The sequence below is a fragment of the Wyeomyia smithii genome, chromosome 1, assembly GCF_029784165.1.
Source record: "Wyeomyia smithii strain HCP4-BCI-WySm-NY-G18 chromosome 1, ASM2978416v1, whole genome shotgun sequence".
Taxonomy (NCBI): Eukaryota; Metazoa; Arthropoda; class Insecta; order Diptera; family Culicidae; genus Wyeomyia; species Wyeomyia smithii.
Window position 1 is genome coordinate 161048569 of NC_073694.1, and position 27671 is coordinate 161076239.

At 39.3% G+C, this 27671-nt stretch overlaps 2 protein-coding genes across 12 annotated transcripts in view; one reads left to right on the forward strand and one right to left on the reverse strand.

Moving 5' to 3' along the window:
- The window catches only part of LOC129733813 (octopamine receptor beta-2R), a 525686-nt gene that overhangs the window by 291265 nt on the left and 206750 nt on the right, over positions 1–27671 (forward strand). Inside the window, exon 9 of one of the 3 annotated variants that reach the window (XR_008729723.1) lies at positions 23476–23589. The exons of the other annotated variants lie outside the window; for them this stretch is intronic. The gene's annotated coding sequence lies outside the window, so the exon portion shown is untranslated. Of the gene's footprint in view, positions 1–23475; positions 23590–27671 lie in introns of those variants that run through there. 3 annotated transcript variants of the gene reach the window in all.
- LOC129733219 (octopamine receptor beta-3R-like) overlaps positions 557–27671 on the reverse strand; it is a 325956-nt gene continuing 298841 nt past the window's right edge. For all 9 annotated transcript variants that reach the window (XM_055695222.1, XM_055695231.1, XM_055695100.1 and 6 more), the window contains one exon: positions 557–27388. In XM_055695222.1, the coding sequence (XP_055551197.1) occupies positions 27166–27388 (223 nt within the window). In that variant the 3' untranslated portion in view covers positions 557–27165. The remainder of the gene's footprint in view (positions 27389–27671) is intronic.

A 27671-nucleotide genomic window follows, 5' to 3' on the forward strand; every position in this document is an offset into this window, starting at 1 on the left:
GAAAAACAATAATCACTTTCAAAAAGTAAACTGATGTTTTGTTCCGGCCAGATGGAAAACGGAAAAAGGAAACTCCGAAGAGGAGTTACGGATGGCGAAATGTAAGATGTTTTATTTTTGTTACTCCCTCGAATCGTCCCCTAGCGGACGGTGTCTAGGGAAGCTGAAAGCCCTCTGCAACTGTTTTAGGTTAATTTGTAGGGTTTTAAATTAGCACTATTATGACGAAAGCATTTACAGAAAAAAATTGAAAGTATCAGTGAGTATGGATATGAGTTGAACACTTTTTTTTACGAAGAATTAGGAAAATGAGAATAATAAAAATACCTAAAAACCAAAAAACGAAATTAGATTTAAGCTGATGCAGTGAACCTTAAATTTAGCAAAAGTAAAAGTGAATAAGATATTATTTTTAGTTCTGAAAATATTTTGAAATGGTTCAATACAAATCGAAGTGATTCATACAGCGTGCGTTTTAGGGAAGCTTTCTTTCAATCCGAATTTGTCCTCCTGTTTAGGGTTGGTGTGATATAGCGAAAATTGAGTTTGCAGCAGCTTATTTTGACAGTCTTTATAATCATCTGTTTTGCTACTTTTTTTCCTATAACACACTTTGCATTTCTGGCATTTCTTTTCGCACATTAACATTACTTATGTATAGAGTCGTATGACGACAAACTAAACCAGAAATGTGAACACACTTCAAAGTATTGAACGAAGAAACACGGTATGACATTTTAGAAATTATGATTGTTTGGGTTTTGTTCTCTAATCTACGCCTAAAGTTCAAAACATCAAAAGAACAATTTTTGGGTCACCATTGACACAAAGTATTCATTTATGGCTTCGAGGGAGATACTTACTTAACGTTACCGGAACCATGATGAGTGGAGATGCCCAATAACATTTGATGTCCTAAAAAAACTTTTAACTTAAATATGGAATAAACTTAATACTCGACAGTTAGTTTTTTTCTTTTGACAAAAACTTTCATGTGTTTCTAAGCAAATTACGATTTTTCAAGCATTTTCAAACGTGGTTTTCTATGTCCCCAATGTTAAAAACAAGCAAACTCTAAAACACTGCTATTATAGCTATTGAGCAACATTTTTACACCCGGATCCAAAATGATCAATTTGTAGAAAATCTTCTCACCAAAATATTGCACAAAAGTATGCAAATGTTCATAGTACCTACTGCACTGGCAGTCATGTGTTAAATTTAAACTAATTTCATGTAGAATTGGTAATTCTTACGCCCCGTGCTAAGTCAATGGAGTATTCTTTTTATGGTTATCAGAAAATATGTTAACGCAACAATAACTGAAAAAATTTCATAGAGAACAGCCAAAAGATACATTGATTCGCACTGTCTCTTGTCTCTCAGTTTGTATCACCAGAATGGCAACCCTGGCCATGAAGTTCGCTTCACTCTTTAGTAAAATTCATTTTGTTTAATTTTTCAAATTCGAATCCACGGTAAAATCTTGTTTCTTAAGACGTCATCGTGCCACTCTTTGAATGAAAGCTCGTCAACAGCTTTTTCTTGCATACTGAAAGCACACGCAAAATGTATACGTGTTAGTTTAATGCAGTAACGAAAAGTTTTCCATTTCGTAACAAATTTGTTACTTGAGAAGCAGTAACATTCATTTCAAATATATAACAGCACATACTGTCGTATATTATGCATATGTTACTAGTTTCTTGCATACCAAATTCATTGAGTATGCGTGTATTTTGGTCGAAGCTTTTTATTTACTGTGGTGCCTCTAGTAGCGGTTACGAGAAACCAATGACAGCGCAGTCACGGGGAAGGTTTGTTTACAAAGTGGTGAAAGTTTCATCAAATTCGAGTCAGTGGATCAAAAGTTTTCGACGATGGAACGTGAAAGACGTGAGAAAATTTTGCACACTCACGTTGAAAATCCGACGTGGTCAGGTGTAAAAATTGCGAAGTGCCTCAAGTTCCCAAACCAACCGTAAACAGCGTGCTGAAATGATTCAATGAAACTCTAACGCTGGATCACAGCAACCGCAGAAGTTGTACGATTGACGAGCAGCCACGATTGAAAGTCTGCAGAGCAGTTTGGACGAAACCAGTATGAGAAAGTCTTGGCCAAATTCGACGGCTGCAGTTTAATTGACGATGAGACATAAATAAAAATGAATTTCGTGCAGCTCCCAGGACAAAAAAATTATATGTCCAAGCGCAAGAGTGATGTCGCCAAGCGGTTTAAATTCGTGTTTGCTGACCAGTTCGCTCGGAAGCTGATGGTGTGACAGTTTTTCTGCAGCTTTGGCAAAAAAACAAAAGTTTCATCACCGGATAAACCATGAATGGCCAGGTATACAAGGAACAGTGCCTTCAGAAGCGGATTTTGTCGTTAATACAAACACATGACGGTCCGGTGAATTTCTGGCATGACTTGGCTAGCTGCCACTACAGCGGGAGAGTCACGGATTGGTACAAGGAGAATGGAATTGATATAATCGAAAAAGCTAGCAACTCACAAAATTGCTCAGAGTTTCGTCCAATTGAATAATATTTGGCGATAATCAAGAACAAGTTAAAAAAAGTGGCAGAACACTAAAAAAAACAGCTGATTTACATGGCTGGTGGAAGAAAATAGTGGATCGATTTGACAGTTCCACTGTGCAGAAGATGATGGGCGGTATAAAACGAAAAGTGCGCGAATTCATCCTAAACCCAGAAGAATCATTTTTTCTGTATTTTTCCTTCAAAGGTCAATAAAGTTGCTTCAGGATGAAATCTCAAAATTTTTTCTACGTGATTTTTGTGTAAAAATTGCGAAGGGCGGTGAACTGATAAGAGTAACGTGACTCCGTGGCACTTGCTGAATTTAGATATCCTTTCTTTTGGGCAGGCCAATATCAGCGTAGCCGAGGTAAGTAAATTATGATAAGGTCTTGTGGGTCTTTCAAACAAACAGGCAGCGAACAACTCTGTAAAACACGAGATGACCGCTGGTTTTTAAACGAAGCTGGATTCGATTAGATTTTGTTTAACGGTGTTAGAGAGAGAGTCACACGTACTCACTTACTTTCCTGATGAAACTTCCTTCAGGATTTCACCTGCATCACAATGTTACGCCAACGCACTGGGTCCCTGGTTACTTGTCTTCAGTTTCTCAAGTGTCCTATCCCTTGTACGGCCGGTTTCGATACGAACACCATTTTTGGGGAATTTCCGTTAAGCATTCTTACAACACCCCTTCCAGCTTTAGCGACTTCTTGAATACTGGTCTCGTCGTAGAGTTGCTCTCCAGCTCGTGGTTCATTCTTCGCCTCCTCACATACTCCGTCGAAGATGATCCTCTTTAAGCATTGTCCATGTTTCGTGCCCGTTAAGGACTACCGGTCTTATAATGGTGCACTTGGTTAGGGGGCGAAGTTTGCCAGACCTCAACGTCGTATGGAGTTCGTAGTAGGCACAACTTCCAGCTACAATACGTTTGCGGATTCCTCTGCTGCAGTTATTGTTAGACGTTACCAATGATCCAAGGTTTACAAAGAAAATGGTGGATCGATTTGACAGTTCCACTGTGCAGAAGATGACGGGCGGTATGAAACGAAAAGTGCGCGAATTCATCCGAAACCCAGAAGAATCATTTTTTCTGTATTTTTCCTTCAAAGGTCAATAAAGTTGCTTCAGGATGAAATCTCAAAATTTTTTCTACGTGGTTTTTGTGTAAAAATTGCGAAGTGCCTCTAAATCCCCCTAATCAACCGTAAACAACGTACTGAAATGATTCAATGGAACTCTAACGCTGGACCGCGCTGATTACAGCAACCGCAGAAGTTGTACGATTGACGAGCAGCTACGGTTGAAAGTCTACAGAGCAGTTAGGACGAAACCAGTATGAGAAAGTCTTGGCCAAATTTTTTTCTACGTGATTTTTGTGTAAAAAATTAGTGTATAAATTGCGAAGTGCCTCAAAATCTCCTTAATCAACCGTAAACAGCGTGCTGAAATGATTCGATGGAACTTTGTGCGACCTATTATTAAATGAATCAAGCTTTACACAGAGGTGGACTAAGGGTGTTTTGAGTTGCAGGTAAAAACTGATTTGGCATCCCCTCACTGCCTCCGCTTATCATTTTGAAGTTTATATTACGAACATTTTTGGAGAAGCAGACACTGCCATACAGACCTTGAGAAGCTCGTGGAGAAGATTGTCCCATCAACGCCTGTCTAAGTTCGTCTTTTTCCGCTCAAACCAAAAAGTTATTCTAGAGGTTCTAGGCAATTCAAAAGCATGCATCCCGCAGCTGATAGGACCGAATTCTGAAAATTTACGTTTCCGGGTCAAGCTCCACTTGGATGCAGTTGAAGTTTTCCCTGTGCTGCCAGAACCAGCTTATTGGATTGGTAGCAAACAAATCCTTGAAGTTGTTTGACAGAAGCAAACGTCAGCTGCAATGTGGAAGGCCCTATAAAAAACCTTTGCGCAAAAACCGTTTCAAGCCAAACATTTCAAAGAAAGTACATTGACACGATTACGGAAGAAGGAAGGATCCTCTTTGCAAGCTCATTTCGTTGCATTCGAAAACAGAATAAGGTGTTTTGGTAGCTCAACTATTCTTAACCTTACTTCAGTTATGACCCCCAGGTGACTTCACTCGAGAATATAGAGGAGAAAGACCCCCGGGGAGACTTGGGCAAAGTGGTGTTCGTCAATGACAGGAAGAAGCAACAGAAGAAGTGCACCGGCAAACACCACCGCTGTGAAAAAGTCAGACACATGCAGAAGATCTGTCGTTCGAAGAAACCGGAAGGAAATACGGCAGTCGATAAGAAGGCCCAGGTAACCGGAAAGTGTCTGCAACTGGGCAGATTCAGTTCTGCCTAGAATCCGGATGCAATGATTATCTCGTGAAGAATGCAAACCAAACTGAAAGATCTTTCTAAATCGATATGGCCAAGAATGACGGGACAATGGTCGGAAAATATACTGGAGAAATCAAAGATATGGGTATATGGATGAAATTTACCATCCAATATATAGTACAGACAGCAGCCGTATCTTCGGGAAAACTAGCTTTCAGTCAAGAAGCTCTCACCATGTAGTGCTAAGACCATCCAGAACACAAGGAGGGCGGTGAACTGATAAGAGTAACGTGACTCCGTGGCACTTGCTGAATTTAGATATCCTTTCTTTTGGGCAGGCCAACATCAGCGTAGCCGAGGTAAGTAAATTATGATAAGGTCTTGTGGGTCTTTCAAACAAACAGGCAGCGAACAACTCTGTAAAACACGAGATGAACGCTGGTTTTTAAACGAAGCTGGATTCGATTAGATTTTGTTTAACGGTGTTAGAGAGAGAGTCACACGTACCCACTTCCTTTCCTGATGAAACTTCCCTCAGGATTTCACCTGCATCACAATGTTACGCCAACGCACTGGGTCCATGGTTACTTGTCTTCAGTTTCTTGAGTGTCCTACCCCTTGTACGGCCGGTTTCGATACGAACACCATTTTTGGGGAATTTCCGTCTAGCATTCTTACAACACCCCTTCCAGCTTTAGCGACTTCTTGAATACTGGTCTCGTCGTAGAGTTGCTCTCCAGCTCGTGGTTCATTCTTCGCCTCCTCACATACTCCGTCGAAGATGATCCTCTTTAAGCATTGTCCATGTTTCGTGCCCGTTAAGGACTACCGGTCTTATAATGGTGCACTTGGTTAGGGGGCGAAGTTTGCCAGACCTCAACGTCGTATGGAGTTCGTAGTAGGCACAACTTCCAGCTACAATACGTTTGCGGATTCCTCTGCTGCAGTTATTGTTAGACGTTACCAATGATCCGAGGTTTACAAACTCGTCAAATAGCTCGAACTCATCTCCGTTGATCACTAAGGTCGATCTTCACTTAGCACTGTACACCATCCACCAAGGCCTTAATCAGTCTTTTTATGGTTCTCAGCGAAACCATTTTCGTCCTTTACTATTCATAGGCGGCACGTGGGTAGTTGGTATTTGCGACGCTTTTGAAGGATCTGCCGCAGCTTGAAGATTTGGTTCGTTATCGATCCACAAAACCTATTATTCCCACAAATCTTTGTACTGGCGGCTTAGTAGTTCTCACATTCCAACCTGTCGCCCATTTTGTATATTGGGCATATTACTCCCTCCTTCCACTCCTCCGGTATTTATTCTGTATTCAAGATCCTGACTATCAGCGGATGCAGACAGGAAGCCAATCCATCCGGGTCCACCTTTCCAGCTGATGTGTTGTTCTTGAGCTATTTGATAGCATCCTTAACTTCTCTAATCATGGGGGGTGGTATGCCTCCATCATGCGCTGTGCTGACGAAGTCATACCTCCCACCATATTTGGTCCTCTACCTCTGTGCATACAGGTTTTTGTTGTAGTGCTGCTTTCACCTGTCACGTTTATCCGTCATGATTCCTCCATCTTTATCTCAACTCATTTCAGCTCGCGTTACAAAACCTGCGCGGGATGCGTTCAGTTTCTTATAGAGTCTACGTGTTTCTCGAGAACGACACAGCTGCTTCATTTCCTTGCACTCCAGCTCTTCCAGGCAGCGCTTTTATCTGCGTCGACTGCCTCGTTTTCGTTTGTATCGCGCTACATTGTTCTAGTCTAGAACTCCTCTAGACGAATCCAAGAGCACCTTCCACTGCTTTGTTAATAGCTGTTTTCACAGTACTCCAGTAGTCCTTCAGAGGGGCTTTAGTAAGCTCTCTCTCATCCGGCTACGCTGCCTCAAGGCTTTGCTCGTACTCAATAGTAACTTCGGGGAGTTTCAGTCCCTTCAGATCATATCGTAGCGGGCGCCGAATGTTGTTGACAACCGAAAGTCTTGGCGTATTTTGACCATGAGGAGATAGTGTTAAGAATCGACGATCGCACTACGATAGGTTCGGACGTCGATAATATTCGAGAAGTACCTTCCGTCAATCAAAACGTGATCGATTTGTGTTTCAGTCAGTCAGTGTACCGATGCTGACTAGTTAGGTACTACGCATGGCCATGTTCTAAAAGATGGCGAAGTCAATAAGTCAAAGGCCGTTTTCGTTTGTGAGCTGGTGTGTGCTAAACTTTCCAACAATCTGTTTGAATTCTTCCTCCTGACCAACCTGAGCGTTGAGATATCCGATGACGTTTTTGACGTTATGTTTTGGACAGCTATCGCATGCACGCTCCAGCTGCGCGTAAAAGACGATCTTATAGTCACCGTTACTTCCTGGGTGAAGATCGCGCACGATGCTAACGTTGGAGAAACGGCCTCTGACCCTCAGGTTGCATATTCCACCTGCCCATAACAATAAAAGCTATACCCAGCTCGTGTGTACTGCTGCAGTTCTGGTAGATGGTGTAACCATCTCTGTACTAATATAGAGATACTTCTCTCCAGCACGCCTCCTGCAGCGCTACAATGTCGAACTTGCGGACCCCCAATAAGTTATTGGGGGTCCGCAAGTTGACTTGCAGCTCCATGATCCGAGTGTTTAAAATCCATACGGTGGCATCAGGACGTTGATAAGCTGCTATCAACATGGAGAACAGACGCTGTTTTGAGCAGCTCGGGTTTGCAAAGCATTTCCTCTACCACCGAGATATCGTTAACGAGTCACACGTCCATTGCAAATTGTGCATTCGGATCGCCGGCATGGAATGCCTCACGTTTTTTTTGTATCGTACACGACTGGACGTACTTTGCCGTAATCTTCACCATCAAGTACAAGTCGAAGGTGTTCCGAAAATTCAAGAACTATGGAGCAGTACTATAACTCAGTGGGAGATAAAAGTCACACCGTGGATCAAAGCCGTGAATATTTTTCGAATGACCAATACAAGAATCGAAGACTTCAAGTTTACACGCTGCCGCATGAAGTCCCGTTTGAAGAAACCAATGATGAAGTTGCTCCCTTTGCAACAAACAAATGAAGATTGCGCGGAGTCAACGCAATGTGAAACGAATGGAAGCGCAGCCTTCTTTGTAAGATACCTTACCTTGATGGCTGCAGCGTGTCCGCACGCCAATGCCTGGCGTATAGTGAAGCACATGAGATGAAGCACCATCTTTGTCGATCTTGGGCGATACTTCTCCAGTTCCCCTGAACGTTCAGGGCTCCCAGGTCCTCTGTCACTGCATACAGCTAGCGGGTTCGTGGCCTTCCATGATGCCGCTGACCTCTACCTGGTTCTCTGGTGAACACTATTTTCGCAGTTTTTTTCTGACATTCGTACTGAGGGACCATCCCACTGAAGTCTACCGTGTTTTATACGGTGTATAATGCTCACTTCTCTATACACTTTGTACAACTCGTGATTCATGCTTCTGCACCACACGCCATTTTCCAAATTCCCCCCGAAACTTGTACGCAGCATATTTCACTCGAAAACTCCGAAAGCTTTCCAGTCCACCTCCTTCAACGTACACGCTTCGTATCCGTAGAGGGCCGCCGGAAGGATCAGTGTTTTATACAAAGCGAATTTTGTAGACGTTTACTAGTTGCGGGACCTGAGCTGATTACGCAGTTCGTAAAAGGCCCTTTTCGCTGCTGCAATCCGTCTTTTCACTTCATGGGAAACGCCGTTGTCGCATGCCACAAGTGTTCCAAGATAAACAAATTGTTCAACAACCTCAAACACTTTCCTATCAATCACTATCTCAGCACCAGTACCACTAGATCTGCCTCTATCTCTACCCGCAACCGTGAACTTCGTCTTGGTAGAGTTAATGGTTAAGCCTAACCTCGCCGTCTCTCTTTTCAGAGGCACAAAAGCCTCCTACACTGCCCTGCGATCGATTCCTATGATATCTATATCGTCCAAAAATTCCAAGAGCATATGCGACCGTGTGATAGTACCATTCCTCTGCACGTCAGATCTCCCAATGAATACAATTTTGAACAGTAAATTGGACAGCGCATTACCCTGCTTCAATACATGAAAGGTCACAAACGGAGTTGACACTTCGTCTGCAATTCGAACACTTGATTTCAAGCCATCAGTTTCGCCGGAAAACCATTTTCGAGCATTACCTGCCATTCCTTTTTACCGAATCGTACGCTGTCTTGAAATCAATGAACAGGTGGTGAGTCTTCAGGTTATACTCCTGGAGTTTTTCCAGTGTTAGTGGTTCCACAGCTCTACCATCGTCATCTACATTCATCCTGCTTCTCGATACGAATTCATTATCAGCGTTCAACAGATCTTCGAAGTGCTCCATCTTCCTGGCTAACACCATTGTTTTTTCTGTCAGTAAGTTCCCATCTCGGTCATTGCACATGGCGGGCACTGATCCATTCTTCCTTGCGCTTCACACTTTCTTCGTGCTTCCTTACCTTCTTGCGGTGGATTCGTTGCTCCTTCACCCTTGCTACTTATACCGTTCTCTTCTTGCAGTATTTTTCTCGTCCGTCACTCGCTGTTACTTCTCATCAAACCAGCCATATCGTTAGTGCCGCTGAGCAGGTGCGCTGTTGTAGCCACAGTTCCACAGTTGCTTTATATACTAACCGGACTGAGAGCACCCTTTTCTGGTGGAACTCTGGATTCTACAGATCCAACATCATCCGATGACAAGATCAAGGGGAGAGATGGTTCTAAATCATATAGTTTTCGTAAAAATAAACTTGTTTTTAAGTTATTTGCCACTGTAGTATAAGGAAATTTTTACTAAAGTGCTTTTGTTAAATTTGTATCCGCAGTTTGGGCGTGTCCGAAACACTGGAACCTTTGAAATATTTCAGCAGCGCGTGAAATATATCACACGGGTAGATTTTGACATTCGTATGCAATTTTCAAGATGGCAATTAGCGACAAGATATTTGGTAACGGATCTTCTACAGCCGTAATGAAATTCCTGACTTTTTGAAACTCCAACTAACAAAAAGCGGGATCTACCTAAATTCACTGTTCATAGTGTGTTACAAATATTTTCAGAGCGTTTGGCTTTCGGAGGTAAACCAAAACCGTATTTCGTCTATTAGAGAGCTGCTGAAAGAGAATGAGATCACCTCAAAACTATTTTTTGTATTCGTAAAGTTGTTCTAATTACATTTATCTACAAAAAATGTAGATTCATAAAATTCTGATTGTGATATCAATTCAAAACAACTAGTGAACATTACGATAAACAGCAAGTAGCAATTCAAATCACGATTGTACTGTAATTCCTCACAAACTTTTCACGAAGGGGTGAGACTACTTTGGCAGGCTGTCGTCTTCTTTATTTTTGTGCGGCCGAAGCCGTTGTAGTGCGAATTCATGTAGATAAGGAATCACATTACATAGCTTCCTGCAGGTTTTACATTACAATCAAGCAAAAAACCTGCCGAAGTAGTTTCACACCCTACGTATATATTTTCCAGAGTTGCATTATTTGAAAAATCTTACAAAAAGTAATATGTCACAAAGCAGCGCTTCTATTTTAGAATTATGATGTCGTGAGAGTACAATATTTACTCGTATGTTAGATACATACTAGAATTTTCACTGAGATTGGTGAAGTAGAACGGAGGTGAGATGGAGATGCCAGATCTACGGAAACACGGAAACTTCTAAAAATTCAGGAAAAGGTTTTCTTTTCATTTTTGTGTCGAAAAATACAATGGATACATTTAGAAGGTCAAGATATTGATGATAAATATTCGGGTAACTGATTTCTGTCTTTGCTTTTAAATGATGAAAACTTTATGGAAGGGAGAATTTCTAAATAATGGAAATATGTTAAGATTTTTTTCAGTGATAGAAGTTTTAAAAAAATTATTACAATTTTCATATAAAATTTTAGCAACTTCATTGAGCAACACTTCTTAGATTCTATAGATTCAAAACAACAAATTTACCGAAAAAGCTTGAACAAAAACACGTGGAAATAAATATGAAACCACAAAAATGGATCCATGAGTAGTTTCCTTGGAGAACGTTCGATAGCGTAATGCCAAGCATAAATTCTTTGACTTTTTCACACTAGATGTATATAAAATAAATATAAAACAAGTATAATTCCACAAGTTCTCTTTTCTTCTTGCTAATTCGTAAGTAAATACATATAATACATATATATTGACAAAAGTAGGAATGAATAGAAAATCTGTCCTACGCTCTGGCTCAGAGCACGTAGAGCGTAAACGGGTGATCCGATGCATCGAATAAGTGGAGGTCTGATTCAATCAGCATAAATCCCAGTATCCCATCTGTTTTACATAATTGCTAGATCTGTTCCGAATTAATTAGTCATTAAAACACTAGAATCCACTAAGAATATGTAATGTAATCGAAATCTGTTATTGATTCTGTGACTGTTCTGAACTCAGAATTATAAGTAATTTCACAGAAGAACTTTGCAATAGGCAAAATTGTAGTCGTGTCATCCCGTTTGAAAGCCATAAATGAATAGTTTGTTTCACATTGTCAATTCTTTTACAACCAAACTGTTTTCTCACTACCAGCGGAATAATATCACTCATAGATTATTTTTTAAAATTTCATTACCTTAGGTTCCCTAATCTAGTACAACTATTACCACGTGCGTGTGTGATTTGATTTTTCTATTTTTGTTGTTGTTCACTGCTGTATAGTTTGTAATCCAAACACCCGCTGGGGCGGGCCATCTCTGTCTCGATTTCTTCCCCCTCCTAATATATCCACACCTTAGCTATAGTAACAATTGCCCAGTACATAACAACTATTTATTGCTACAATCAACGAGTAACGTATATGGTTTTGACCGATCTGGGTGTGTGGTTCACTCTATTAAGGGCTTTCACTACGAGGGTACTCTTTGGCTAAGGATTTTCTACTCTAATTCGCTACGGAGTCTACACGATATATCTAGACGCATCTCTTTTTACAAACTGATTCCAGGCAATACTGAACAAGGATTTTGTCAGATAGATCCGTACAACTGGCAGGAAACGCCGCTGGCTGACCAATTACGCGTCACAACACTCGAGGGATGGTGCTTTGTTTGATTGCTTAGCGGTTGTATGGAGTGTGTTTGGATATTTTACATCTACATAATGATTTGTTTTGGTATTGGATATATTCTTTCTTCGAGCTCAGAACTTCTCCGGCGAGCTTGTAAAACAATGTCTATATGAAAGGGGCCGATATTTCTTGTTTAGCATCGATTGAACACACTTTCTGATTTTTCCTTTTTTTTATTGAATCCCCTACATATTGGAGCCCCAGGACGATGCAGGTTCGATGTAAATATATTAATGTACCTTCAACTTCGATCTGTCAGTCAGCTGGAATTGTAAACAGGTAAACATCTTCGAGCACTGATGGGCTTGGGGTAACAAGGAGACGGCAACCCGTGTTCTTCCTTTGTCTGGTAGCAGAACCAACCATCAGCGATGCTTTCCTGTCGACACCCACCCGATTCGTCCCGGATTCGGAAGCGAAGCGAAACCAAAGTTTGGAATGTGTTGCCCTAAACCAATATTATTCTTGGCAAGTTTGCTGTTAGGTGTCTGTCGGCAGCTTAGTCCCCTGTACCCGACAACCCCGGAGCAGATAATCGTAACACGGGCCACACGTTTTTCGTGTCAGCCTGTCAAGTGTAAAGGATAATGTTATGTTTTCGATGTGACCACGTCCCACGTAATAACGGCGGTACCCTGATTTATGCGTGTGTCAACAGGCCCAGTAACCCGAGGTGATTTTTGTGGAGTTTTCTACGACAAAAATGACAAAAGTGAAATTCATTGCCAATGGCGCAGATTGGTCGATCGAGAGACGTTGGCCCCCACATGGCGTGAACGTCAATTGTGTAAAGATTAGTCAGGTCATGGATTCATAGCCGTGCGCGGGAAGGGTTTCACAGTTCACTACTTTAGAAACTAAGTTAAAACATTGTTACTTCTTCAAAAAGTATCAAAAAAGAAAAATTTGGAGACACAGTGAATCCCACAGAAGATGCTACCAATTTAAATAAGCGTTCCATATAAACAGGTTAGTTTTTACCGAAAAATGGTTATGGACAGTTTATCATTGAGTTCATTTGTTTATGTTCCACAAGCAAGCATTGAAATTCAGCGTAAGATAGATGTGCGATTGCATTGGCGAAATTTTACACCGCGTGACATTTTTACAAAGGTCAAACACGGGTAAATTCTGATTGTAACTTGAGCGAATTATACCAAATATCGAGAAGTTCGAAGCGCCGAATTCTCTGTTAGAGTCTTGGGCTTAAAGCATACAAGAAACTGAAGATTGAAGCTTAATTGATTTAATATCTGGAAGAAACAAACAAACCTTGTTAAACCAACAAAAATGTTGAATACTTAAAATGTAAGTAAGTCATTTATTACACTTCAAAGAGTAAATAGAAGAAAAAAAAACGATTTTGTCTTAATGAATCTTAGAACTTTTCTGCCATCTTGTTGCATAATGTCTTCATCTTTGACGCAACCCGATTCACCTTTCCATTACTCCACAACTTCTGTTTGACAAAACCTGAGTTTTTCTCTCCGCAGCTGCATATATCTTGCCAGATCATAGGTTTACTTGTGAAATTTTAGGCAAAACGAAATGAAACTTGCTATAGAATGCCACAGAATAACAACCATATCACTTTGAGCAAATTTTTATTAAATCCCTCGTTCGGAAAATAACGGTAGTTTACGTAAGTAACACTAGCATCATCTGCTGCCTAGTTCGCGCTGCGTTCTGTATCTCGACAGCAGCGCAGGTGTACGTGCATGTGACAGATTATGAACCACAAGAAATATATGCGATTGCATGACAGCGTCCTGTTATTTGACTGACTTTTTTAAATGATTCTTTTATTATATCTGTTAATCTTTGCGACTGCCTTATAGAAATTCCCGACCAGCAATTTTGTTGAGTAACAGCAAAGATGTCTATAACAAGATACCTGACTTCCAGCTTTTTCATAAATTTTGCCCGCGACTCCTTTATAACGGTTAGTGCTGCCTTTTGATGACTTGAATGCGCATAAAACTGTGACTATTAACAAAATCGGTTTATTGTGCAAAATCCACCAGATGAAAATGAAAGCTAGATGGCAGCACCATATAAGGATATTGACTTTTAGATGGCCGCACCGTGCAACGATATTGAAAATCAGATGGCATGACCATACAAGGATATTGAAAAAGTTGCTTCACCTTTTACCAATTTGTCGTCATCATCAAATTAACATACAAATTAACAGTATACAAAATTCGACTTTAGTACACGCGCAGCAACATTCGTGCCCGCTGCACACTGCAACAGTCAGGTAGGGTAGATGATCCAGTAATGAAGGGTCTAAGCACCAGTGTTTTTTAAAAACGAGAATATCAATATTCATATCGTATCTATCAAACCCATTTTTCTTTGGTGTTATAGAAAATATCATAAACTGTCATGTACAATTACAGTTTGTATATGTTTTTAACAAATTAAGTATGAAAAATGAATAATTTTACACCAATCTTATGTTTCAGTTTTGGAGGCAATGTTCCTATAATAGTGCACAGTTAAAAATAAACATTGAAATTTACGTCGAATCGCCTATAAAGAATTACCTCCATTATGTATAATTCAATTTTACGTGAGATTTGAAAATTACAGGAAAAAAAGTGTTTCGAAATAGAATTACGTGAGCTGTAAAATTCAAATAATTGATAGTATATCGCGTACTGTAAAATTCAAATCACACGTAATTTTCGAATAATTCGAATCCCGTTATTTTTTTCCGAAAACAAGTTGTTGCGAGTGTTTGTGGTCTGATGCATTTCAATGCGCGCAGAACTCGTACAGGAATAGTTATTATATTTCTTTTCATAAAACGAATAAAAAATACAGAATATTATTATGTGTGAAAACTTGTTTTATTATCGCATTTCATAGAGATCTTAGTGTAACGGATCTGCCTCATTGTGCAATCGATGATTAGACAAGGCCGCAATGACCCTTTGTACTTGCCGTTGCTGCTTTCCAACACGAGTGGCTCTGGACTTTGACCCTTTGGTGGGAAAGAGTTTAAGGAAATACTCTTGTAGAAGTTCCAGAAACTTCGAAGCTTTTGGAATGTACACAAAACTGTGTACGAATTGCACGCACATTAAATCCTGAATCGCACTGAGGATATTCGTCCTTGAGTCCCGTCCAGATGTCTGTTTCGCAGGTGCTTCCTGAACGACCGATATGTTTTGAAAACCAATCCGCAGCTGGCGACCGGGCACTCAAAAACTTTATAACTCCGGTGAATCCGGATGTGTGCCATGAAACATGGCATATTTTCACAATGCACATTGCAAATTTTACACAACATTTAAAAAAAAAACGTAATACATACCTTTCCACACGAATGTAAACACGACAATGGCCGCCAAAAAAGTATTCGCACGGCAGCAGAGTGTGCTCGGTTGTCAATTTTACGTGATGTACGTTGAAATTCAAAACACATCCAATTTAAAAATAAGACAGTTCGTGTAAAATAAGGTGGCGCAGCTATTACTTTTATAGCATTCCAGTAAAATGAAATGGGATGATATTGAAATTCCAGTGATGGTTGCTGGTCTTCAATGTTAAGTATGTAAGAAAGTAAACTTATGTTTGATAAAGAATTACGTTTGTATTCTTTACGTTACATTACAAACTACGTTGCGCTTAATATTGAGAAATTTTTACTGTGTGGAAACTGTGCCAGTAATGGTGGTAGTTGATTATTTCATAGGCTGCAGCAAATGAATTACGATTTAGTTGTTTTTATGCTCTAAGGTAGCATTCCAAACCTCTTCTTCCACCGTGGGCAATCGTCTAGCATGTGCTGTGATAATTATTCGTTTTGAATTTAACGGTGAAAATGTTGTGAGATAAGAAACAAACTACTTCTTTTGCTCCAGATGATGCTTCGCAATGCTAGAAGGATCTTTTCCGGTAGTTTTACCCCACTCTACTTTTGATCTTTGTGTCTGCTCAATTTTGTTCTTCAAATCAAAGGGACACTTTACGAGCGCTTGTATGAATCAAAAAATTCGAATGTTATAATGAAAATATTGTTTAAATAGTCCAACTCAGAGAAAATCAGCAATAAATAATCATTGTACTGTATTACATTAGCGCTTGGAAAGCTTTGAAGCTTGAAGAAGCTCAAGTTTGTCCTTCTGCATCTCATCAACTTTCAGCTGTTCTCTCATCTCTTTTCTGTGTTATATGTCCTTGCGTTTCGGCGATAACTACCACTGGTGTAAGGTGAAATAAAAACTTACCTATAATACCAAAATGTAAGAATAACGGTAACTGCACTGTATTGTGTGAACCAGAGTCAGATTTACACACGAAAGTAGTTCGCGCACCACATTTGGTTTATATCTGCTGAGTTAAAACCTAACCTCAAATGTTAGCAGGAGCACTACCACTATTACTGGAACAGGGGTACTTAAATTGTTCCTATGGTGGAGTTTCAATTTATTAAGTATTTTGATGATTATTTGTGATTTTTTCGATTGATTATGGTAAGAAAAATGGTCAAGAACAGTTCTGCGAAGACTGTTGCCACAGAAATCGTGTTTACATTGATATTTCAAGCTACGAAATTTCACTGTTGCGTTACAAATTTCGTAAGATACTTGCTGTTTTTTTCACTCTTGAATAAATTGATAAATACAAAGTGTTTAAATAAGATTTCAAACCAATATAGTTTACCAAATCGTAGACATATTTCCACAGAATCAATAAAAATTATCTGATAATATATTATTATCCCGGAAAATGCATTAATAACGCTAAATGCTGGTATACCACCATTACTGGTACACCTGCTATTACTGGCTCATCTACCCTACTAGTACTAGTCATCTTTGCTATGAAACCGTCTAATCATAACGAATGGTAACATCTTATGAACTAATGCTGTAACCACAAACCAACAGACGTAGCACTGAAATTTAGCTCCATTACCACTAAAAACGTTCATTTGAAATTTCCTGTCGAATTACAGTCATCGCGCTACAACACCGTCTGGGGCACTGTCATGCAATCTCAGACGCTTTTTGTTTTTTGTGGTTCTTAATTTGACACATGCACGTACGCAAGCGCTGATGTCTTTATTTATAATTGTTATTGTTTTTGTTTAGTTGTAGTGTTATGTCTGTTAGTGTGTCCTTTATTCATACATGCAAAAGTTCAAGCTTTAATCGTTCAATGTGTCCTTTCAAAACGCAAAATGATTGCTCTGATTTCGCACTAAAATAGGTGAAATGCATAACGCATCAGTTGTACAATGAATACATGGACAGCGATCGGAATCAGAATATGAATCATACACACAAAATCGTGATGTTTCGGTAAACTTTGGCTTCGGGCTAACGATCTGTTTTGGGGTGCTCAAAAAAAAATTCGCAAGTCGGTGCGTATCAAAGGATAGTGCATCCCTAATCACCGTCGGCAAACAAAATATATTTTCATCAATTTATTCATGATCAAAATCATCATTGTTTGTTGTTGGTTGCACTGCTTCAACGATAGCATTCATAAAGAACATCACTAATACCAGTACAAATCATCATGACGATACCAACACCGGTTGAAACTTTTGAAGTACGTATAGTGATTTAGGGGTACCAAATACATTCAAAATACACTAAAGCATCAAATGCGTTATGCCCAGCACACATTTGTTTTACTGGTTCCAAATTTAATCAGTAAATGCGCTGATTTCGCACATAAATGATCTGGTTACGCACATTCCAACTTTTGCGTGAGACTAACAGATATGACCCTTAGAAAAAATCTATTTATGAAAAAGACAAGCTTTGTTTGTATATATGTTCCAGCAAAACTCTCGATGCCTGCACCGAATTTCACTAAACTTGGCATACAAATTCTTTTCACAAAGAAGGTGGTCATAGAAGGGAAGGAAAAGGTGTAACTCCCATGTTTTAATTGATACAAAAGTCAAAAAATTTTTGCACCATACAGCAAGTCAATGATGTTCACGCCTTGATCACGTCTGGATGCCGTAAGTTGATGTCCAGAGGCCAGAAAATGATGTTCGACACCTTTTTCAATCCAAGATGGCGACTTCCAGTTTCCAATATTGGTAGATCCGGAATCAGTTCGAAAGTTGGATATATTCTGCAATATCGGTATTTTCGAAAACGTGTTCATTGTTCATTTTTCAATTTAATGATAAGTTTTTATTTCAAGTTGACGACGACCGTTTTGTGAAAAATTCGTGAACGCTTCCCAATGTTATTGTTCATACAGCCATTTTAAATTTGAGAGCGACCTTCTGGTTTCTAAGTAGCTATGCAAAGCAAAAATTGGTGTCGGAATATTTAGCCAGACATCGGTTGTTTTTCTATATTAGAGATTATTTAAAACTTGAAGTAAAATTGATAAATACATCTGACCTCTCGTCCGGAGTAAATTTTTAATTCTGTTTACATGAAAGTCAAGAATTGTATGCACACTGCACAATGGTCCAGAAACCGAATTTAGGGAGAAATTTGGATCTGAAGCTCGACAGCAATATTTTAGAGCAAAACTTTCTTCTACAAAATATATGTTGGAGAATCGACAGTTTTCAGTGAAAAGTAGATTTAAAAAGCAATTATTTCCGAACGTTTCAACCTACTTTATAATAATTTCTTTTTTCGGTCATTCTCAGTGGATTTTGCTACAAAATCTAGGTAATACTAGGTTATTTGTAGCACAATCCGCTGAGGATGAGCGAAAAAAAATGAAGCAGTGATGATCTCAACAAAACAAAATTGTTACACACAATAAAGTGCCTATTGAAAAATTATCAAAAATTAGGCCTACCCAAATTTTCGATGAACTCAAGTATCTAACTTTTTTTCTTGACCAAAATGGGCAGAGAATGAACAAAACATGTTTCAGGCACCGTTTTACATGGAAAATGTAATTGAATTTCGCAAGTCGCTTTGTTTTTGTTATTTTTCACTTATTTTTCGTTATTGCGTTGTTTTTTTTTTTTGCGCCGTAAATATGACAACCGGGAATTTTTCCTAAAACATAATCAGAACTTTGAGCTCGAGCCTCCATTTTGTATTTTTTTTTTTAACAAACTGACATTAGAGTTTTATCCCATTAATAATTTTGAAGGACTTGTTTACTATCGAACTATTCGAGAAAAATTGTTTACATGATTTTTCAATGTCAGCAAAGACTTGTGATAACATTTTTCAAGCTCAAAAGTGTTGTTTCTTTTCACCTCACTGTTTCTATTCACCCCGTTTTACGGTACTGATAAACCGTCGGAGAGGAGCCGAGGAAGAGAGGAGAGTTCCCCTGGTGTTGGTGCTGAGGTGGAGATAGATGGGAAACGGTTTGAAGTGGTTGATGAATTCCTTTATCTTGGTACGCTCGTGACATGTGACAACGATATGAGCCGTGAAGTGAAACGACGAGTTGCGGGTGCAAACAGGGCCTTCTACGGACTACGTAACCAGCTAAGGTCCCGTACTCGCACAAAACTAGGGCTGTGTAGGACTCCCGATGGCCCTCTATTGGAAGATGGAGTGTGACGCAGACGCATAAATCACGAGTTGTACCAGGCAGCGTTGTTAAACTCGCTCGCAAAAAGCATGCGATACTCCAAGTGGCGTTCTCGCCGCTACCGAAATCTCACACTAGAGATACTCCTGTCGTACTGTTTCTCATTCTCTTTTCCTTTTTTCATTTCACACTACCGAGCGTTGATGCTTGCGAGTTTTCTCATAGGCCGACACGCACTCTCGCTCGCGTACTTTCCCACTCGCGTGTACCTCCCTTTCTCGCGAGCACAACCGTCAAGACGCATTATGACGATACGGAGTGACAAGGTACGACAAAGCGGAGTGGCGATTACAGATATTTTCGTGGACCGCGAAACAAACTTTTCGATATAGTTGAAAATCGAAAAAGAACTCAAATGCTATTGAGCGTATTGGAGGTTTCATTATATTTATATGTTACGCATAAACGTGTGCATAATTGTGTTTTTTATTTTAAGGGATATGTCCAGTACATATGCAGATATTTATACAGATTGAAATACCACCAAGGTGATTTTCTGAGATTCGAAATACAGTTGAAATTGTGGCATCACTGCGAGTAGGTGGTCGAATATCATACACGTTCAAGCATGCGATTCTATATAGATTTATCACCCCACTTTCGCTCGTCGGTGCACGATGCAAAACTGCTTGGCATCAGTTTAGCGATGGACAAGCCGCATGCGTGAGTCGGTGAACGAAGCATTTTCGTTTTCGGGCACATTTTTTCAAGCACTCCTAGTCAAGTACTCTTATTCGAGTACTCGCGTATTTGGCGTGAGTAAAAAAGCAAAAGAGAATTCGCGAGCGGCTGTATGCTGGCTGCTGCTCTGGCAAATGCATGGATAATAAAGAGTTTCTCGAAAGTGTGTGTGCGAACGACTGGAGAAGCGTAGCACACATCTCAGTCTCGAGCAGAAAGGAGTGGATATGTTTTGCTTCTCGCTCGTTTAGCAACGCTGGTACCAGGTATATGATCATGCTGCTACAGTGAAGGTAATACAGCGAAACAGGCTCCAGTGGGCTGGATATGTAGCCAGAATGCCTGACAAGAGAGCCGCTAAAACTATCTTCAGTAGAGAACCAGGAATAGGTCGTCGACTTCGTGGTAGGCCTCGCACGCGGTGGAAGAAGACACACGATCTGCTGGTGTATAAGGAAACTGAAGAACGGCTACTTTCTCGCTCGGCCCTAGAACGGTGAACGGTCCGTTAGCCAACAAAGTAAAGTAAGTAAGGTAATGCTACCGCTACGTGGGGCTCGCGTCAGTGATAAACTAAACACGGATATCGATAAAATATCGATACGGTAATATCTATGCAGTGCAACTGGGGCACCACAAGACAGATGTCGTTAGTGTTTTAACGTATTTTGATGCATATTTTTACACACCATTGTCAATTTTTTTATGAACATGAACACCTGCTATGCATGACAAATTACTAATAATCACAGTTTTGTGAGCATTCAAGTCCTCAGATGGCAACGTTAACCGTCGCACAGTGACAGGTCTCTGAACAAAAGTCGGAAAAAATATGAAGGTCTTTCTATAATAAACTAGCTGACCCGGTAAACTTCGTCTCGCCCATTTTTGTGTTCAATTTAATAATTTTAAACATTTCAAATTCATTGATTCCTTGCGATTCGTTTATAGCCTGCAAATGCACCACGAATCGTCCATAGGATATGATCAAAGTCAATAGGCAAATTGTTTGAAATGATTGGTTTTATCGGAATGACAACATCCTCGAATTTTGGCTTACGTACATCACCTCTATTCTGAAAATAGCCATATTGAGTGGTATTCGATCATTTACAGTTGTTTTTTAGCATCCATCTGATTCCGGAAATACCCATATTGGGAGGTGTTCAGTAATTTTGTTGTTTGCCAGAAACTGAAAGTGGTAATCTTTGAATCAAAAATGAATTTATTTTGAATTCAAAATTTCTGGGCTCTGAGTGTCATTCTGGTTAAAGAAATACCCATATTGGGTGGTATTTGGTCATTTTCTGCTGTTTTCCAGACACCGGAAATCGTCATCTTGGAATCCACAATGGTGTCCGGAAATGATTCCTAGCTTCTGTGCATCATTCTGGTTCCAGAGGTACTCAAATTGGATGGAAATCGCTCATTTTCGGCTGTTTTCCAGAAACCGGAAGTTTCCATCTTACATTTTAAAATGTTGTCTTAGGTCGACTTGTGGCTATAGTACACCATTACGATTCCGGAAATACCCATATTGAAAACCGGAAGTTTCCATCTTAAATTTAAGAATGACGCCTGGAGTCGAGTTTTGGCTCCTGTGCATCGACCCGATCATTGTAGGTTGTTTCCCGGTAAACCTGGTTGAAATATCTGTTTAATTTGTATGGGAAACCTGCCTCTCCTTCCAGAGTACGAAGAAGTATGAAACTACCATAGAAATTTATGTTTGATTTATATAAGAGTCCTCCCATCCAGGAGTGGGGGTGGTATTGAACCACCATTAAAATATTTTTTGCCAACAAAAACCTTCACATGCTAAATTTGGTTCCATTTACTCGATTATCTCTGGAGTTATGAAAAAATTTAGTTTCATTTGTAGGAAACACCCTTCAAGAAGAAGTAAGGGTGTCAAACTATTATGGACATATTTGTCACCCCTGAAAATATTCACCTGCCAAATTTGGTTTCATTTACTTGGTCGGTTCTCGATATGTGCAGAAATTTATGTTTAATTTTCATAGAACCCCTTTTCTTCCAGAAGAGAAGGGGTGTCGAACCATTATGGACATATTTGTTACATCTAAAAACATTCACATTCCACATTTTGTTGTATTTGCTTGATTGGTTCTCGAGCTGTGCGAAAGTTGTGTTTCATTTGTATGGGAACCCTTCCTTCCAGAAGAGGGAGGGGTGTCGAACCAATATGGACATATTTGTTACCACTAAAGACATCCATATGTCAAATTTGGTTCCATTTACTTGATCAGTTTCCTAGATGTGCAGGAATTTGTTCGGTCAGTATCGGTTCAGTATTTTCCAAGTCAATATGAATCAGACGGACGGACAGACAGAGCTGCTTTTTTATATGTTTAGATGGTTCAACCGATTACCGTGACGGTAGCCACCAGTTGAGACTACTTCTATTTGTATTTAATTTTTGGTGGAAGCTTTTAAAAGATGACTATAAAATAACTGTCGAGAGTCACCTGTTTTGAATTGCTGTCATATTATTGTTGTTCATTGCGCCTTCTGCGATCTCATTTCTTCGTTGTATGGAAATTCTATTTTCGTGAATTGTACCATTTTCCTTTAAATTTTCCTAGTTTTCCCGCCGTAACAATTTGCCTTGGACGAAGACGAATACAACAAAACAAAGCCAGCTCAAATCAGACGCTCCGTTGTAAAGTTATGGGCGGTTGCACATGTATGTAACTTTATTTTATATATAAGATGAAAATGATAAATAATGCAAATTTTCTGGTACTGAACTCATTTCTGGTGTCAGGAAATGTTATTCACCTAAAATTCCACTGGACCTCTCTTATTAATAAATTTATTTTTTGTTCTTATCATGGTATACTCTAGACTCGAATATTTTGAGGTGCTCTTTTTAAAATTAGGGTTATCCAAAAATAGACAATCCTTTTTTCAAAAATTTATAACTGTGGAGCGGTTTTACCGATTTAAAATCTTTTGATGGCAAATTGAAGCTAATTTATAGGCCTTTCGAGAAAAATAAAAAATCATACGTCAAAAGTTTCACGAATTTGGAAATAATCATTATTCGAAACGACTGGAAAATTTAACTATCCGATGTGCCGAATTGTTTTACACTGTACGGCACACATGAGTACTGAAATACATGTTGTTTGGCCTTCCGGTAATATCAATCATATTGCCATTAAAGTGGTCGCGGCCAAAATGTTCTAGAAAAAAAAGGTAACTAATCTTGTTCTTTTCATCTTTTCCTCCACAGACCGACAGCAGCGCTAGCGTACGTGCATGTGTCAAATTGAGAAATACAAAAAAAACCTAAATTAATCCACCTAGCGGTCAAACTCAGCCTTTCTCATTTAAACTTATTATTTGTAAAAATAGATTTACATGAATGCTTAAATCTAATAAATGTTTATCCACTCTTTGGGTTCTAAAATATTGATGTTGTAATTAAAGTATAAAATATGAAATTTGACGTAATGTTAGTACTTAAGAAATAGCGAAATAAAAGCAATGACTCTTAATTTCGAACAATTTAATCACGAGCGATGCCGGGAACGTTCAGATAATACGATACCACATTTAAATCTTGTTGAGGCCATATATATTGATCGAAGCAGGTAAAGTGTTGAATAGTCTTTGAATTTCTTTTCTTTCTAAAACTTATAAACAGCATATCAAATTGTTATGAAGTTTGTTATTTGTAAGTTTGAGAGATGACTCATTTGTATGACACTAGTTATGTTCAAATAAGTCGTGTAATACTTGAGATAATAGACTTTCGTTGTTTTACAAATTAAAACATAACGCTTGCTTAAGTTTGATTACAATCAAATGAAAAGGTAACGTATGGGGCAGCCAAACTTTGAAACCACGTGTTCAATCATAATTCATCGGTTAACCCTTAACTAGCCCGTTCATCTGATATCAATATTGTTCAAATCGGTTGTGTAGTTTCTAAGATAATGAAGTTTCGTGATTTTCACATTTCGATACACTACAGACGAAGTTACAGTCCGATTACTGCAAAGTTCAGTAGGGTGTTATGAGGTAGGTAGACCTTTTATTTGATACTAATTCTGTGGAAATCGGGTCAACCATCTCTGAGAAATATGAGTGAGTCCAAGTAAGTTGTCTTGGAATATGTTCCATTTCATAGCTGGATTTCACATTTTTAAACATAACAGGCAAAGTAATAATCCGTTTGTAAAAAAAATCATTAGGGTCTTATGGGGCAACAAGACCTTTCATATGACACTAATTTTATAAAAATCGGGCCAGCCATCTCTGAGAAACATGAATGAGATTAAATAGTCTCCAGAACCCGTTTCTTTCCATAACTTCTGAACCACATGTTCAATCTTCATAAAATTCAAAAGGTAAGGGTTTTTAAGGTAGCCCGTTCATTTGAAACTAATTTTAATCAAATCAGATGTGTGGTTTCTGAGATATTGATGTTTCGTGATTTTTACACTTTGATACATAACCTCTAAACTAGAAATCAGATTACAATAAAATTCAATAGGGTCTTATAGGGCAACTAGACCTTTCATTTGCAATTAATTTTATTGAAATCTGTTCGGTCAGACCATCTCTGAGAATAGTGAGTGCGAAAAAAGGTGCACATACACACGTACACACCCACACACAAACATATACACCTATACATGCTTATATGCAGAAAATGCTCGATTCGTCTAACTGAGTCGAGTAGTATATGACATTCGGCCATTTGGATCACTTTTCTACCTTTTAATTAGCCAGTGATCGTTAAGAGGAAGTCAATATGTTTACTTTCATTATGTGATTTCACATTTTCATGAACAACGGACAAAGTTACAATCCGATTGCAATGAAATTCAATAGCAACCTATGGGGCAACTAGACCTTTCATTTGACACTAATTTTGTGAAAATCAGTTCAGCCATCTCTGAGAAAAATGAGTGAGTTTAAACAACCTCAGGATAACTTTTCTTTACATAACTTTTGAACCATATGTTCAATCATTACGAAATTCAAAAGTAAAGGGTTCTGGAGACAGTCCGATCATTTGAAACCAGTTTTAATAAAATCGGTTGTGTGGTTTCTGAGATATTGATGTTTCGTGATTTTTACATTTTGATACATAACCTCTAAACTAAAAATCCGATTACAATGAAGTTCAATAGCAACCTATGGCGCAACTAGACCTTTCATTTGCAATTAATTTTATGAAAATCGGTCCAGCCATCTCTGAGAAAAGTGAGTGAGAAAAAAAAGTTGCACATACATACACACACACACACACACACACACACACACACACACACACACACACACATACACACATACATACATACATACAGAAAATGCTCAGTTCGTCGAAAGGGGTCGAGTGGTATATGACATTCGGCCATTGGGACCACTTTTATACCTTTGGTTTTTCCAGTGATTGCTATACCTTTCTAGGAGAAAGGCAAAACGTATGAGATTGCGTCACACGATGTTGTCGTACGACGGCTGTTATTCGACAGATAATTTTAAAAACCCTTCATTTCAAACGAAGATACTAGGTTTCAGTGTTACATTTTTACAAGATTTATCCGTATCGCGCGGGTAAGCGAAATAAAAACATTTTTGGCACGACAAATTTGTATTCCCAAGCAGAACTACATGGCTGCAAAATCAAACTTCCATTTAGGTTGTTTTAGGTTTTCAATGAATGACAATATGTTCATGCCGCAAGGCTTTTGGAGCAACATCATGAAAAAAGCATGGTTGTTGGTAGAACATTAGTATTAAGAAAATTGAATTGGTTACTGTGTAAGAAAAGAATTTTTTTTAATGTTTGCTAACATTATACAAATAACCAGCTATGAAAAGAGATTAAAGTCATAATCGAGCTTCCCAGCGAGAAGTTTAAACCATTGTGTTTCCTACACATAACATTCCCAGCAACATCCGAGCTGTTTTTGCCGATATGACCATGACCTGGTTGTTCAGCATTTGAGCCCTATCAGCGCAAAGTCCATCTCGGATGAGCACGTTTTCAATCAACGTAACTGAACATTGTAGCACGCTTCAATTCGTCAACCAATCGGACCCAATTCTACTGAAAAATCAATCGGACAAGGATAAACACTTCTCTGAACGAGGTCGAATAATACCTCCGAACACTTTGTATACACAATTTCCCAGCGAAATGCCGATAAGGTATAAGCAAATCAAATATCGACCCAAATGCAAAATGATTCAGGAAAACTCTGATACTGGGAATAATCCTTTAATTGAAATTCTCTGCCCGAAGCTGACGGGCGTAAGCGAAAATAAACTTTTTACCTGTGAGTTCCGGAAACATAAACAGTGAAATTGGCTGGAATGTAAATAATTGGAGCATCTGTGAATTGTGATTTTTCACCCACTTAAATCCGGCACAGCTCGAAGCGTCCCGGAACTACGACAGATAAAGTTTTCCGTTTACCTGCCAAGCACCCAAAACCAACAGCAAAGCAGTAAATAGAAACTGCTTGCCACGGTAAACCGTGTCCAAAGTTGTTCCAAACTTTTCTTCACTTCCGACTTCCGGCGAATCTAGACCCCTTGCGCGCATTGTTTTTCTAACATATTTACAAACTACGGTTTATTTGCTCGTTTCTGCAAACACACACAACCTCATAGTTCAGCTGGGGCCTAGCATACACGGTTAAACAAAATAACCTATGAAATTGGTTGTTAAATTACTTAAACATAAAACTTGAAACTACGCAAAATGCCAATTTACGGTTGCCATCTTTTTGATAAACGCTGTACAGAATTTGAGTTTGTGTAATTCAGTTAGTTTCAATTTTATTATAGGTGGCTTCGGTTTACCGTGTAAACTAAGAATTTCAACTGAGCCCCACACTCCCACTCTCACTCACTCACACCTGGTGGAACACAACACATGACATCCAACCTAGCGGGCTTAATACTACACATAGTAAGCGCTATGGCCACTGTAGGGGCTCTTCTTGACGAAACAGGGCAGTAACGATTGCAGCGTGTTCCGGAAGGCTTCCCGGAAGTCCCGGTTGAAGTAAGCGTAGATCAGCGGGTTGAGCGTCGAGTTGAAGTAGCCGATCCAGAACAGAAGCGTGATGACGACCTCGGGACACGGGCAGTCCTCCTCGCCGCACAGCGTGGTGATGACGTACCTGGGGGAGAAAAATCGGAGATGAGTGTTGGAGAGATTAGATAAACTAAGTTAAATAGTTAGTTGCTGATAGTGTTATCACAGACTAACAGACATAACACTTCGAACAAATTTTCAATAAAATCATCGGATGTAACTCTAGCACCATTTGCTGCCGTGATCGCGCTGCGTCCTGTGTTACGACATTAGCGCTAGCGTGCGTGCATGTGTCATATTGGAAACTACAAAATATGTCTGAGAATGTATTACAGCGCCCCTGACGGTGTTGTAGTGCAATAAATGTT